The sequence below is a fragment of the Rhinolophus hipposideros genome (assembly GCF_964194185.1).
Source record: "Rhinolophus hipposideros genome assembly, chromosome: 9".
In the NCBI taxonomy this organism is placed as follows: Eukaryota; Metazoa; Chordata; class Mammalia; order Chiroptera; family Rhinolophidae; genus Rhinolophus; species Rhinolophus hipposideros.
The window spans coordinates 44,634,586-44,646,929 of record NC_138055.1 but is presented as its reverse complement, the minus strand read 5'-3'; the positions used below and the strand labels follow the sequence as shown (position 1 = coordinate 44,646,929).

Sequence of the window (12,344 nt, the reverse complement as noted above, 5' to 3'; positions counted from 1 at the left end):
TTTGTATCTTATATGTATTATATACTGTATTCTTACAATAAAGTAAGCTATGGAAGAGAAAATGTTATTAAGAAAATAATAAGAGAAAATACATTTGCCATATTTATTGGAAAAAATGAATGTATAAGTGGACCTGGGCAGTTTAAACCCATGTTGTTCAAGAATTAACTATAGATACCCTGATGCATGATCACAGGATATACAAAATGCTATTTTGGGTTAGAGGATATAGACTAACGTTTCCACAATAAACACTTTTTTCTTATTGCTAATTCTCTACTTGGTTTTCATAATTCAAAGTGTATCAGAATTGGCTATATCAGAATTGGCTAATTTCAAAAATTAATGATTCTCCAGCTCTATTCCCAGAGACTTTATTTCACATTTTTAGAACTGGATTTCCCATTCAGAATTTTCTGACAATTTCCTATCTTATTCCAAAGTTGACATCCACAGAGTTTAAGAAAATCAAGCCTATGAAAAAGCATTTTTTAAAAAATATCTTACTTAAAACTGTGATTTAAATGCCTCGTATAAAATATGACCACACGACAAAAAATGATTTCTGCTAAATATCAACTTTTATATAAATCAATTTGATATATGTAAGGAATAAAACCTATCATTTTTCCTGCAGCCGTCAAAATTCTTTAGTGCCTAAGTTGTATTCTTTGACTATCTGTAATGATTAAATACTAAAAATATCATATAAATACATGGATCTATGTAAGACATGTTACCTAGATAAACATCAGATGTCTAATTCAGACAAGTTTGTACTATCACAGCCTTCTCACTTCAAAAAATCCAGCTAAGAGGCATTGTTTTCCAGACATTATAGTCTCTGATGTGGAACTCCCGTTTGGGTCATATAATTTTAATAAACTGCTTAGTATATATCAGCAACAACTTTCCTGGGTGACTTCTAAGACTGACCTATCATGGACACTTAGTGATCAAAGTAAGTCTCAAGTGAGAAACAAGCTCCAATTAAAAAAACACGTGCTAATATAAAAACTTTTTAACTGAGTCTTTGGAGTTTTGAATATCAGAAAAAAAAAGTAATAAATTACATTTGGATTACCAGCCCACCATGAGTTCAACATATCTCTGGAATCAGACAATTGAACATTTATTTAATTTTTTAGGCCAAAAGATCCCTTGGCATCAAGGATCAATTTTTGCACGTTAAGTCGTAGTAAGCCAGGTAAAATCTGACATACATTTAAGAACAAAAATTATTTCAGTAATTTATTCTTGTTTGTGCTTTGGGCTTTGTCTTTCTTTATTTTAGTTGAGTTCAAAAACAAAATAGGCTTGCGATTAAGTATAGATATAAGCAGTCTATACCATATGCAATTTGTTAAGACTCACCGCCCATGTTATGGTCAGCTCTCTGTTGCTTCCTCCCCCACCTCCCACATCTGAAGGAGCCACATTAGGTGCTAAAACAAACAAACAAACAGACAAATAAATAAATAAATAAACAAAATATAGAGGCTATATAATTTCTTCTGGCCTTATAGTTCTAATTCACTACAGAAACCACGTATTTTTTTTCTTTCACTGCAAAAGACAAACTGCACATAAAAGCCACTCAATTATAACAATGGCTCACAGTAGCTGCAATCATCTGTTTTACTGCCAAGATAACAATTGATTCAGTGCCACAGGAAATGTGCCAGTTTTCTTCAGCAAAGGATAGCAAAGCAAATTTGCCTCCCCCATCTTTTTTTTCTCCTATATCCTTTCATTTAATATGATTTTGAAAGATTAGATGTACTTTTTTGGGGAACTATATCACAGCTCTTACTTTTGAACCCTATGCCCTTCTGTAACAACTAACTGTTCTCTTAGTTTTATGCTCCAATCTACAAATGACGGCTAAGAAATGGTGATGTGCATTAACAATGCCCCCCCCCCCCCGCTTCAAATCTGGAAATATTGGAAATCTATTATTGTCCCTTGAGCTCCCACTTCCAGTTCCCAAATCTTTTCTGGCCCATTTTGCAGTCTCTCCATCCTTAAAAGTCATCCTGTGATACTGTTCTCCTCTTCATCTCCAAGCCATCGCACTCTTTCCTGTCACTGAGCTGCAAAGAACTGATATGTGACTGCGTTTTGTACTTCACTTCATAGTCACTTTTTAACAACCCATAATATGTTTTAACTTTTTCTTATTACTGAAATTACTCTCTAAAAAAAAATCACAAAATTGCTTCGAACTGACAGGTCTAATGGCTTCTCCTGTATTTTTCCTCCAAGTTATTCTTTCTTCTTGAAAGTCCTTCAGGATAGGCGCTGTCTCTTACTGGATTTGGATACTGTATCTTATGGTACACTGTATTTTACTAGATTTCCATCTAACAGGACTATAAGCATAGTTTGTCCTTGCACTCGAGGTACTTATAGACCAGCTACACAGCTACATGGATGAAGTCTGTGTTTTTACAGAGGACATACATTTTCCCACACAAATGCCGTGGCTCCAGTCTGAGATAGCATTCCCAGATCAGTTAACATTTTAAAGAAAAGATGAAACAGCAGTTCTCCCTTGAGTCTCCAAATTACTTATAAATAGGAAATAGTCACAGCTTCCTCAGGGCTCTCAAAGCGAGGTGTTCATTTAGTGAATTGCTTACAAATAATTTTGACTTGAAGATAGATACCTCAAAACTTCTCCTAATATTAGCCATGCAAATTCTTTGGTGAAGTATATACATTAATTGCACAGAAGCAAACAAAATTCATGCTTTTCTTTACATCCATAAAACTATATGATGATTTCCTTTTCTAATGAAGAAATGAATCTGAAGTTGGAGAGATTTTCTTTTACTATTTTAACTGTCACTATATGAGTATTAGAAATGAAATTTGTTCACAAATATCTTAAAAGATAATTTACTTGTAGCACTTTGGATAAACACATATTGGAGGCTGGGATAGTAAAACAACTCTTAGAAACTCTTTGTATCCCATAACTCATATTCTGAAGTTAAAAACTCTCCAGGCTATAGAGAAACAAGGAGTATAGTGTCTTAGAACCAATAACTAAATCAAATTTTGTGTTTAACTCTACACGTAAGTATAGTGGTCACAGGCAAAAATTTTAAAAAATAACTAGAATAATTTATTATACTGCAATTTGCTGAATAAAATAGTGCCTTCACCAGGACAAGTATTATTTTCCAAATCATTTCCCTGTGATCTTTTTCATTATAACTAAAACTAACCTTTTTATTTAGAACAGAGCTAAACAATGGAGTGTATTTACATTAGATTGAATATTTTTCCATTTTATAATGTTTATTTTAAGCTCTTTTTAGCATGCTTCAAATAACTAATTCAAGATGGATTTTCTCTTCAGAAATTACTCATTGAGCTCATGATGCTTTAAGTAAGACAAGCAAAAGCACAGACATAAAGGTAACTGTATCTCTCAATAGAGTGTTTTTATGTCTTTCTTGGATTAATTATTGACTTAATTTCCTCCATTTAGCTTTGAATGTTCAATTGTAGTCTTAGCAGCTAAGGGACATTTTTTTCACAGGTAGAATTGACACATAACCTATGTATCAGACATGAATCTGAGAAGAGACAGCGAAATGCTCTGTATTTGCTTTTAGCCCTGCAGGAACAGGAGGTCTTGGCCAAAGACTGATTCCTTTCAGGCAAGTAAATCACCCCAAGCACAAAGAGGCTTGTTTAACTTTAGGCTCCAGGGCATTGAACAGTGAACAAACTAGACTTTCTTTTAACAATAAATCACCAAAAGAATTTAAACGGATATTTGGGATAAACACAGAATTATGGAATTAATCATGAATAAACATTGTTTACCATTTTACTGTGGAAGGCTAAAAATAGTGAGGGGTTTTAACTTGTCCATTGGCCATGATTTTAGTCTAATAATGATTTCCTAGTGTGATTGGGTTGGCGCAAAAGTAACTGCGGTTTAAAAGGTTAAAAATAAGTGCAAAAACCACAATTACTTTCGCACCAACCTAATATGTATAAGATTGCTTCTGTATTTCAGTGATAGATCTAAAAAATATTTTGAAAAAAAATCAATCCAATGCCATGACGGTTTTACTTTTCTATACAAAGAAATTAATACTACCAGTTTTACTTTTAGATTTGAATGCTTACATCATTTTCATTAAAGTACAACAGCTCCCCATTATCCATTCACTTCACTCAATTTCAGTTAGGTTTACCCACAATCAGTGAGAAAATACGACAGAAACAAACAATTTATACATTTTAAATTTTACTCTGTTCTGAGTAGCATGATAAAATCTCATGCTGTCCTGCTTAGCTGTGAATCATCCTTTTTGTCCAGCGGATCTATGTGTATACCCACCTCTTAAGTCACTTAGTAGCTTTCTCAGTTATCAGACTGACTGTGGTGGGATGGCAGAATTTGTGTTCAAGTAACGCTTATTTTACTTAATAAGGACCCCAAAGTGCCAGAGTAGTGATGCTGACAATTCAGATATGCCACAGAGAAGCCACAATGCTTGTCAGCATCCTCAGAAGGTCAGTGGTAGCCGAAAGCTATGACACAATGCCTACGTCATTCACCTCGCTTCATCCCATCATGCAGGCATTTTCTCATCTCACATCATCACAAGAAGAAGGGTGAGGACAGGACAATAAGATGTATTGAGAGAGAGACTATATTCACAACTTTTATTACACCATATTGTTATAATTATCTCATTTTATTATTAATTATTGTTGTCCATCTGTTACTGTGCCTAATTTATAAGTTCAAATTTAAGGCATGTATGCATAGGAAAAAACAAAAAACCAGTATAAGTAGTGACTGATGCTATTTGTGGTTTCAGGCATCATATGGTGGGTCTTGGAATTTTTTCATCACAGAGAAGGGGGGCTACTGTATCTATTGGGCTTTGATGTTGTATTTAACAATATATATAGATTAGCTTATGACAAATCCTAAATTATGAAAATTGTGGGGTGTGCCTGGGGTGCCAAAAAATTTATACAGATGACTTATATTTATCTTTTGTTATTGGCATATATGATTATAATTTTAATACAGATTTTCCTTTCTTAAAATGTGTATATATACATTTTTTGGCACCCTATGTATAAATATAGGCATTGATTCAAAACATATTCACTACTTAGTTCTTGTTAATTATTGCTTTAACTTGCATAGTGATTTTTAAAGAAATAGTTACCATGAATGCAACTTTTCACTTTAATTTGCATCAAAATTTCATTGTTTTTTTAAAAAAATAGTAAGAGATTCAAAGTTGTTATATAATAATGCGCTAGAGTCTAGAAAACCAAAGGGATTAAAGTCTTTCATCTGCTTTTATTCTCTCTTTAAGTATATATACATCCTTTCTGAAGAGCTGTTAATAAAAATCAAATGAACTATATAATACTGTATATTCAAATGAGAGTAGTTCTTTTTAACTCTTATGATCTCCTGGTCTAATGGTGGAGCAGACCGCTGACACTCCAAATTCATCTACCATGTTAACATCAGTCAGCTCTTTCCATTGTAGGTAAAAAAGATAGAGTCCAAGATAGTTCACAATAATCTTAATGTCTTAGGATCTCATCAGACTGATATTGTAGGTTTATTTTTCTATGCTTTGTTGTCAAACAGGAAATTTTAATGGGTGGGGCATAGTAGATTTGTTAACTGCTTAATGGAATGACAATCTAAAAACAAGTCATCTGGGGAAATGTTTACATGGATAGAAAAGAATGCTACACACTGAAATAATCGTAATGCACAGGAAAATTATGAAGAACTCAAATCAATTATGGATTGCTTAAAATAAGTAGAATTAACATTTCCTACTTTATCTCTCTCAGTATATTAAAAGCAAAAGCATCTAACGCATATGTTAACCTTGTTTTCAAACAAAAATTATATTTTGGAATGAATTCTTCTAAATCATGACATGCAAACACCATTGTCTCTTTGATCACTTCTTCTCTTGTCATGATCTTCTATTAACTTCTAATTGCCAGTATCATCATCTTACCCTTCTGTTCATCCTTTTGCCTTCTACAAGTAATTTTGAGCACCAGTTATGAATACTGTGCTGTGTTAAGCACGAAAGATAATAATATGAATAAAAGCAGATTCCAGTCCTGAAAGTGTTCTCTGTAATTTGCAGAAATTAAATATGTACAATTGAAATTCAATGTTAAATATACCCAATTTGTTAATGTTTGCTAAACGAATGAATGAAGCCCAGATTAATAAAAGACTAATCTAGAACTTAGAAATGATTTTTATATACCATACCTAATTGGATACTCAAATTAATAGTTTGAAATAAGTACAGTTGACCCTTGAACAACATGGGTTTGAACTGTGCAGGAACATTTATACGCAGAATTTTTTCATTTTGTAAACAGATAATATAAACTTATGGTATCGATAAATACAATACAGGACTGTATATGTGTTTTCTCTACCTTATTTTCTTAATAACATTTTCTTTTTTCTAACTTACTTTATTGTAAGCGTATAGTATATAATACATATTACATGTAAAATATGTGTTAATCAATTGTTTATGTTATCACTAAGATTTCCAGTTAATAGTAGGCCATTAGTAGTGAAGATTTGGGGAAGTCAAAAATTACACGCAGATTTTTGACTGCAGGGGTCACTGACTTTTACTCCCATGTTGTTCAAGGGTCAGTTTTATGTGGGGAAGTAGCATTGTTGTCTTTCTACAGGAAAGGCAAATGAGTCCCAAGAGAAATTATCAGGTCATACTGATTACATAGAGAAGCTGCAGCTGTAACTTAGGCCTCCTGATGGCTTAAAAATGTATAGTCTAGTTTTTTATTCTATTTTATTACTAATGACAGTAACTAACTTTAATATATCTTACTAGCTACAAAATATGTTCTTATCACCATTCTCATCCCTTATCAAACATATTTAGAACATTAAATATAAAAATAAGTGAAACAGCAGAGTAGCTTCATTAGACATGAAATTAAAGCTGTATGCATATTAGGTTGCTGCAAAAGTTACTGAGGCTTAAAAGGTTAAAAATCATTGCAAAAACTGCAATTACTTTTGTACCAATAGTATGAAAGCTTTGATTCTGGTGTTGTTATTTTTTCCATTTTCCTGTGTAGGTTAATTCGGTAAATAAATGCCAAAACCGTCAAAACAAACCTCACTGCACCATTTTAGAATATCAACTCAACAACTGCAGCTGCAGATCTATTAGCTATGGGATATGTCTTACAATGACACATTACTTTGAAGGAAGCTTTTGTTATCTCTTTCTTACAGTCAAAATTAAATGCGTTATAATAAATTACAAACACATCTTCTAATTCTTCATTTGGGACCATCCTTTTCATAATGCACTTGTCTGAATCCAAAGACTATACCCAACTGTGCGCTGAGATATTAACATTAAGTAATTGGACAGATAAGGGCATGTGCTTCACTAGATAATGTAATGTCTTTCAATCAGCATAATGAGGCAGGAGCAACCTTTCCATCAAATGGGAACCAGCCTTTATCCCACATGGCATATGCTGGCATCTCTTAGAGAGCCGCTATAAGGGTACATGACAAGACAAACATACCTCTGTTTTAGAAAGTATTTTTATTTTCTTATAAGGATTAGACACGTAAATGTCCAATTTTATGCATATTTAATTTTTTAAAACCAGGATGGAAGGACAATCAACTAAAGAGAAATGGTTGAAAATAGTATATTAGATATACTACAAATTATTCCCTTAAAATGATTAGAAATTACATGAAATTATATGATCCTCTGTTATACTTATAAAAAATAGAAATAGATTGCCAAATGAGGTGATTAATTACAGAGCAGACAAACTTCTTATAAGCATATTAGAGTTTAAAATGAGCACTAATTGCATAATAAATACATTTTAGTCGGCAAATATTATGTACTACACAGTACTACTTTTATTGCTTGTTTTTAACCATAAAAAAATAATCTCATAAGATAATTTCCATTTAGGGATGAGAGAGGTTAAGTAATGTACCCCTAATAGCTACTAATGTAGCTATTAAATGATGGCACCAGGATTCTACTGAAGGACGAGTGTCCTGATGCTTCAGTAGGGGACACCGTCCTCCCAGAAAGTGGTTTAGGAGCAATGCTTTAAGAATTAGAAAGCCTGGATTTGAATGCCAGCCCTGATTCACACTCGCTGGGTGTAGTCTTAACTTACTTGTCTGTAAAATTAGGAATAATAATACAAATTTGATAAAGTTATTGTGGGAATTAAGTGGAGCCATGAAAGTAGAGAGCTCAGCACAGTATCTGATAATATTTAACAAGTGCATAAATGATGATAGCCATAAAAGTTAATAAAAGGTTCTAAAATATTTTCTTATGAAAGATTAACAAATGTGTTACAAGTTATGGGGTTTATTTTTTCACAATTGAAAGGAATAAATCATGTCATTATGTCACTAGAGAGCTGCATCTTGCATTGTGACTAAGACTGTCATCACTTCATAGGTTTGTTTGTTTGTTTGGCTCTGAAGACTTTTAAAGGAAGTTATTTTCTCAGCCCACTAAAGAGAGAATTAATTCCTTAACAAAATAGCATTTGAGCAAACCTAAAGTAAGAGTTGATGCTTAAAGAAGGTAATGCCCCAAACTGGTTGGTTCCAAGTAACAACCTTGACAAAATTTTAGGTTTGATATCACTCCGAAACAAGTTTTTCCCAGTCTTTCTAAGAATAAGAAGTCACTGAGGTTGAAAAGTCTTCAATTACATACAAACATACAAACTACTGGTACATCAAAGTATCCCTGTCTTCTAAATATGATGTTGAATATAAAATTATATTCATAAATTGTGATACAAAAGAATCAAATTGAATCTTTCTCTGAGACATTTGTGTTACTGTTCTTAAAAACATATTTGATTTAATTACTTCTACTTTGGGATAAAACAAAATCTAAGATAATTCTGTCCAGATGATCAGCCTATGCATATTAAAGCAATCATTTCCTGAGATACATAATAAAGATATTGTTTACCACAAAATTCCTAAGGAGGACAGGGGAAGGTCTGCATCTATTATCAATGCCAGAGAAAGTATCGTACTTTCCCATGAACACTTTTGTACTTCAAACATGTGTTTGGGTAAGACTTAGTTTATATTTTATTAATCAAGAGATCACGGAAAATTAATCAAGCTCAGTGAGATTAAAAAAAGGTCTATATTTGAGACAAGTATGTTACAAAGTTTAACTATTAGGTTGAGCAAAACTAATTGAGGTTTAAAAGGTTAAAAATAATTGCAAAAACAGCAATTACTTTTGCACCAACCTAATAAAATAAGTTTACACAAACCAACTTCATCATTTAATTTTTTTTGGTAATTTTATTATGAAAATGAATACTCATCAAAATGGCGGGTGAGTTGAGCCTCTGTAAAGCTCCCCTGGAATTTACAACTAATCGAACAACAATAACTCCACAAAGGATTCCCTGCACAGCAGACAGGCAAGACGAAGAGGCCCTCTACTAAATTCACCTAAAGGTGGGCGAATCACGCGAGCGGGGGAGGAGGGAAGGGAGAACTGTGGAGACGGAGCCGTGCGGGTGCAGGATGCAGACCCAGATCAGTGCTCCGAGCTTGCTGCATCCCAGAAGTACCACAGCTGTGGGAGAGGGAAGAACTCAGATGGCTAGGGCTCCACTTATGGCCCACAGGGCTCAGGGGGCAGCATATAACACGGCTGAACCCAACAATCATGGCAGAGATCTTGGAGAAAAGACTGAGGGAAGAAGGCTGAAAACGGTGGTTTAAGCCCTCACTGCCGAGCAGAGAATGGAAGCCTTAGGCACTGAGACTAACTGGCCCCTTACTAACCTCCCAGAGCTCGCCCCACCCCCACCTGCCCAGTGGTAGAAGTGGAATAGTAGCAGCATCAGATCAAAAGAACAGAATATCTGGTGTTCTGAGAACTGTGGACCGCAGACACAGATTCACAGCCCAAATAGTTCCGGCAAAGAGGAGGGAACTGTGGAAGCTGGACCCACTGTGTTGGTGGTCGCCGCCATTGATCTGGGACACCTCTCACAACTTACCCTGCCCCTGGCCCCACCTACCTGGGTGGATCCCTGCAGGAGTAAACAGAACTGCTGAAACATACGGGCTCTGAATCGGGTGCAGGAAGAGCTTTGGAACTTCAAAAGCTCTCTGCATACCCACACGGACACTGCACCCTGTGATCCAGGCAAACTATTAACAGAGAAGCCCTTCTCCCAGGGAATACCCCCATTGTGTGAGAAGCTGGAATAATGCAGAGAAAACATAGCACTACCGTGTGAGAGAGAAAATAAAAAGCTGCAGTCGGAGAGAAAATAAACCTTTCTACCAACATGTACTGGAAAACAAAAGAAAGACCTCTTCCTATCCACCTGTTGCAGAAGCCACTCCTTTAGATGTCTAGAAAGAGTAATAATAAATCAGTAATTGCCATGAATAACCAAGGCAACAAGAAAGCTCAGAAAGAAAGTGAAAAGTCTCCAGAAAAGGAACTTAAAGATATGGAAATATGTGACTTAAATGACAGAGAATTCAAGGTTGTAGTTCTGAAAAAACTCAACCAGATGCAAGAAAACACAGAAAGGCAGTTTAATGAATTGAGAGATACAATCAAAGAACAACATGAGCATTTTACGAAAGAGATTGAAATTTTAAAAAAGAACCAAATAGAATTTCTGGAGATTAAGAACTCAATAGAAGAAATTAAGAATGAAATAACCAGCTTAGGTAGTAGAGTTGACCAGATGGAGGAAAGAATCAGTGACATCAAAGACAGAAATCTGGAAATTACACAGATGGAAGAAGAAAGAGACTTGAGACTTAAAAGAAATGAAATAACTTTACAAGAACTTTCTGACTCTATCAGAAAGAGCAATATAAGAATAATGGGCATATCAGAAGAAGAAAGAGAGAAGGGGACAGAGAACATATTCAACAAATTGTTGTTGAGAACTTCCCAAACTTGTGGACAGAACCGGATCCTCAAAAACAAGAAGCAAATAGAATACCTAATTACTTCCATCCCAACAGGCCTTCTCCAAAGCACATTGTATTGAAGCTGTCTAAAATCAATGACAAAGAAAGAACCCTCAAGGCAGCCAGGGAAAAGAAGATAGTAACCTACAAAGAAAAGCCCATTAGATTATCATCAGATTTTTCAGCAGAAACTCTACAAGCCAGGAGGGAGTGGAATCGAATATTCAAACTATTGAAAGAGAGAACTTATGAGCCAAGAATAATATATCCAACAAAGATATCCTTTAGATATGAAGGAGGAATAAAGACCTTTCCAGACATACAGAAGCTGAGGGAATTTTCTAATACACAACCTGCACTACAAGAAATACTAAAGGAAGCTATTCCACCACCATCAACAAGGACAATTTGTGGCAACCGAAACATAAAAATGGGGAGAGTAAAGGCCTGAACCGGAATAAAGGAATGGAGAAAGTAAGCGTGCTGAAGAAAATGGAATACTCTAAATATCAAACTTTCTTTTACATATCTTAAGGGTAACTACTCAAAACAAATCCAGAACTGAAATATATACTGTCATAAAAGAAGAAACAGGGAAACATCATAGAATACCTCCACGCAGAAATAATACACAACAAAAAGCAAAGAAATAATGGAGACACAGCCTTACCAGAAAACTAAAGACAGAATGACAGGAAATCCTCACATATCAATAATTACCCTAAATGTCAATGGACTGAACTCACCAATAAAAAGGCACAGAGTAGCAGATTAAATCAAAAAACTAAACCCAACCATATGCTGTCTCCAACAGACACATCTCAGCTACAAGGATAAGCATAGACTCAAAGTGAAAGGGTGGAAATTGACACTCCAAGCAAATGGTACCCAGAGAAAATACTTAAATACATCATTGACAGCTATGGATAGATCATCCAAACAGAAAATAAATAACGAAATAGCAGCCCTAAATGACACATTAGATGAAATGGACATAATTGACATATGTAGAGCACTTCATCCTAAAACATCAGACTATACATTCTTTTCGAGTGTACCTGGAACATGCTCAAGGATAGACCACATATTGGGACATAAAATCAGCCTCAGCAAATTTAGGAAGATTGAAATCATACCAAGCATATTCTCTGATCACAAGGCTTTGAAATTGGATATCAAATGCAAAAAGAAAGCAGGAAAAAACACAAATACATGAAGATTAAACAACATACTTTTAAAAAATCACTGGGTCAAAGAAGAAATTACAGGAGAGATCAAAAGATACATAGAAACAAAT

General features: G+C 34.5%; 1 protein-coding gene across 2 annotated transcripts in view; it reads right to left on the bottom strand.

The window, feature by feature from the left end:
* The window catches only part of CNTN1 (contactin 1), a 292,784-nt gene that overhangs the window by 46,679 nt on the left and 233,761 nt on the right, over positions 1-12,344 (bottom strand). For both annotated transcript variants that reach the window (XM_081058561.1, XM_081058562.1), the window contains one exon: positions 1,375-1,445. In XM_081058561.1, coding sequence (XP_080914687.1) covers positions 1,375-1,445 — 71 coding nt within the window. The remainder of the gene's footprint in view (positions 1-1,374; positions 1,446-12,344) is intronic.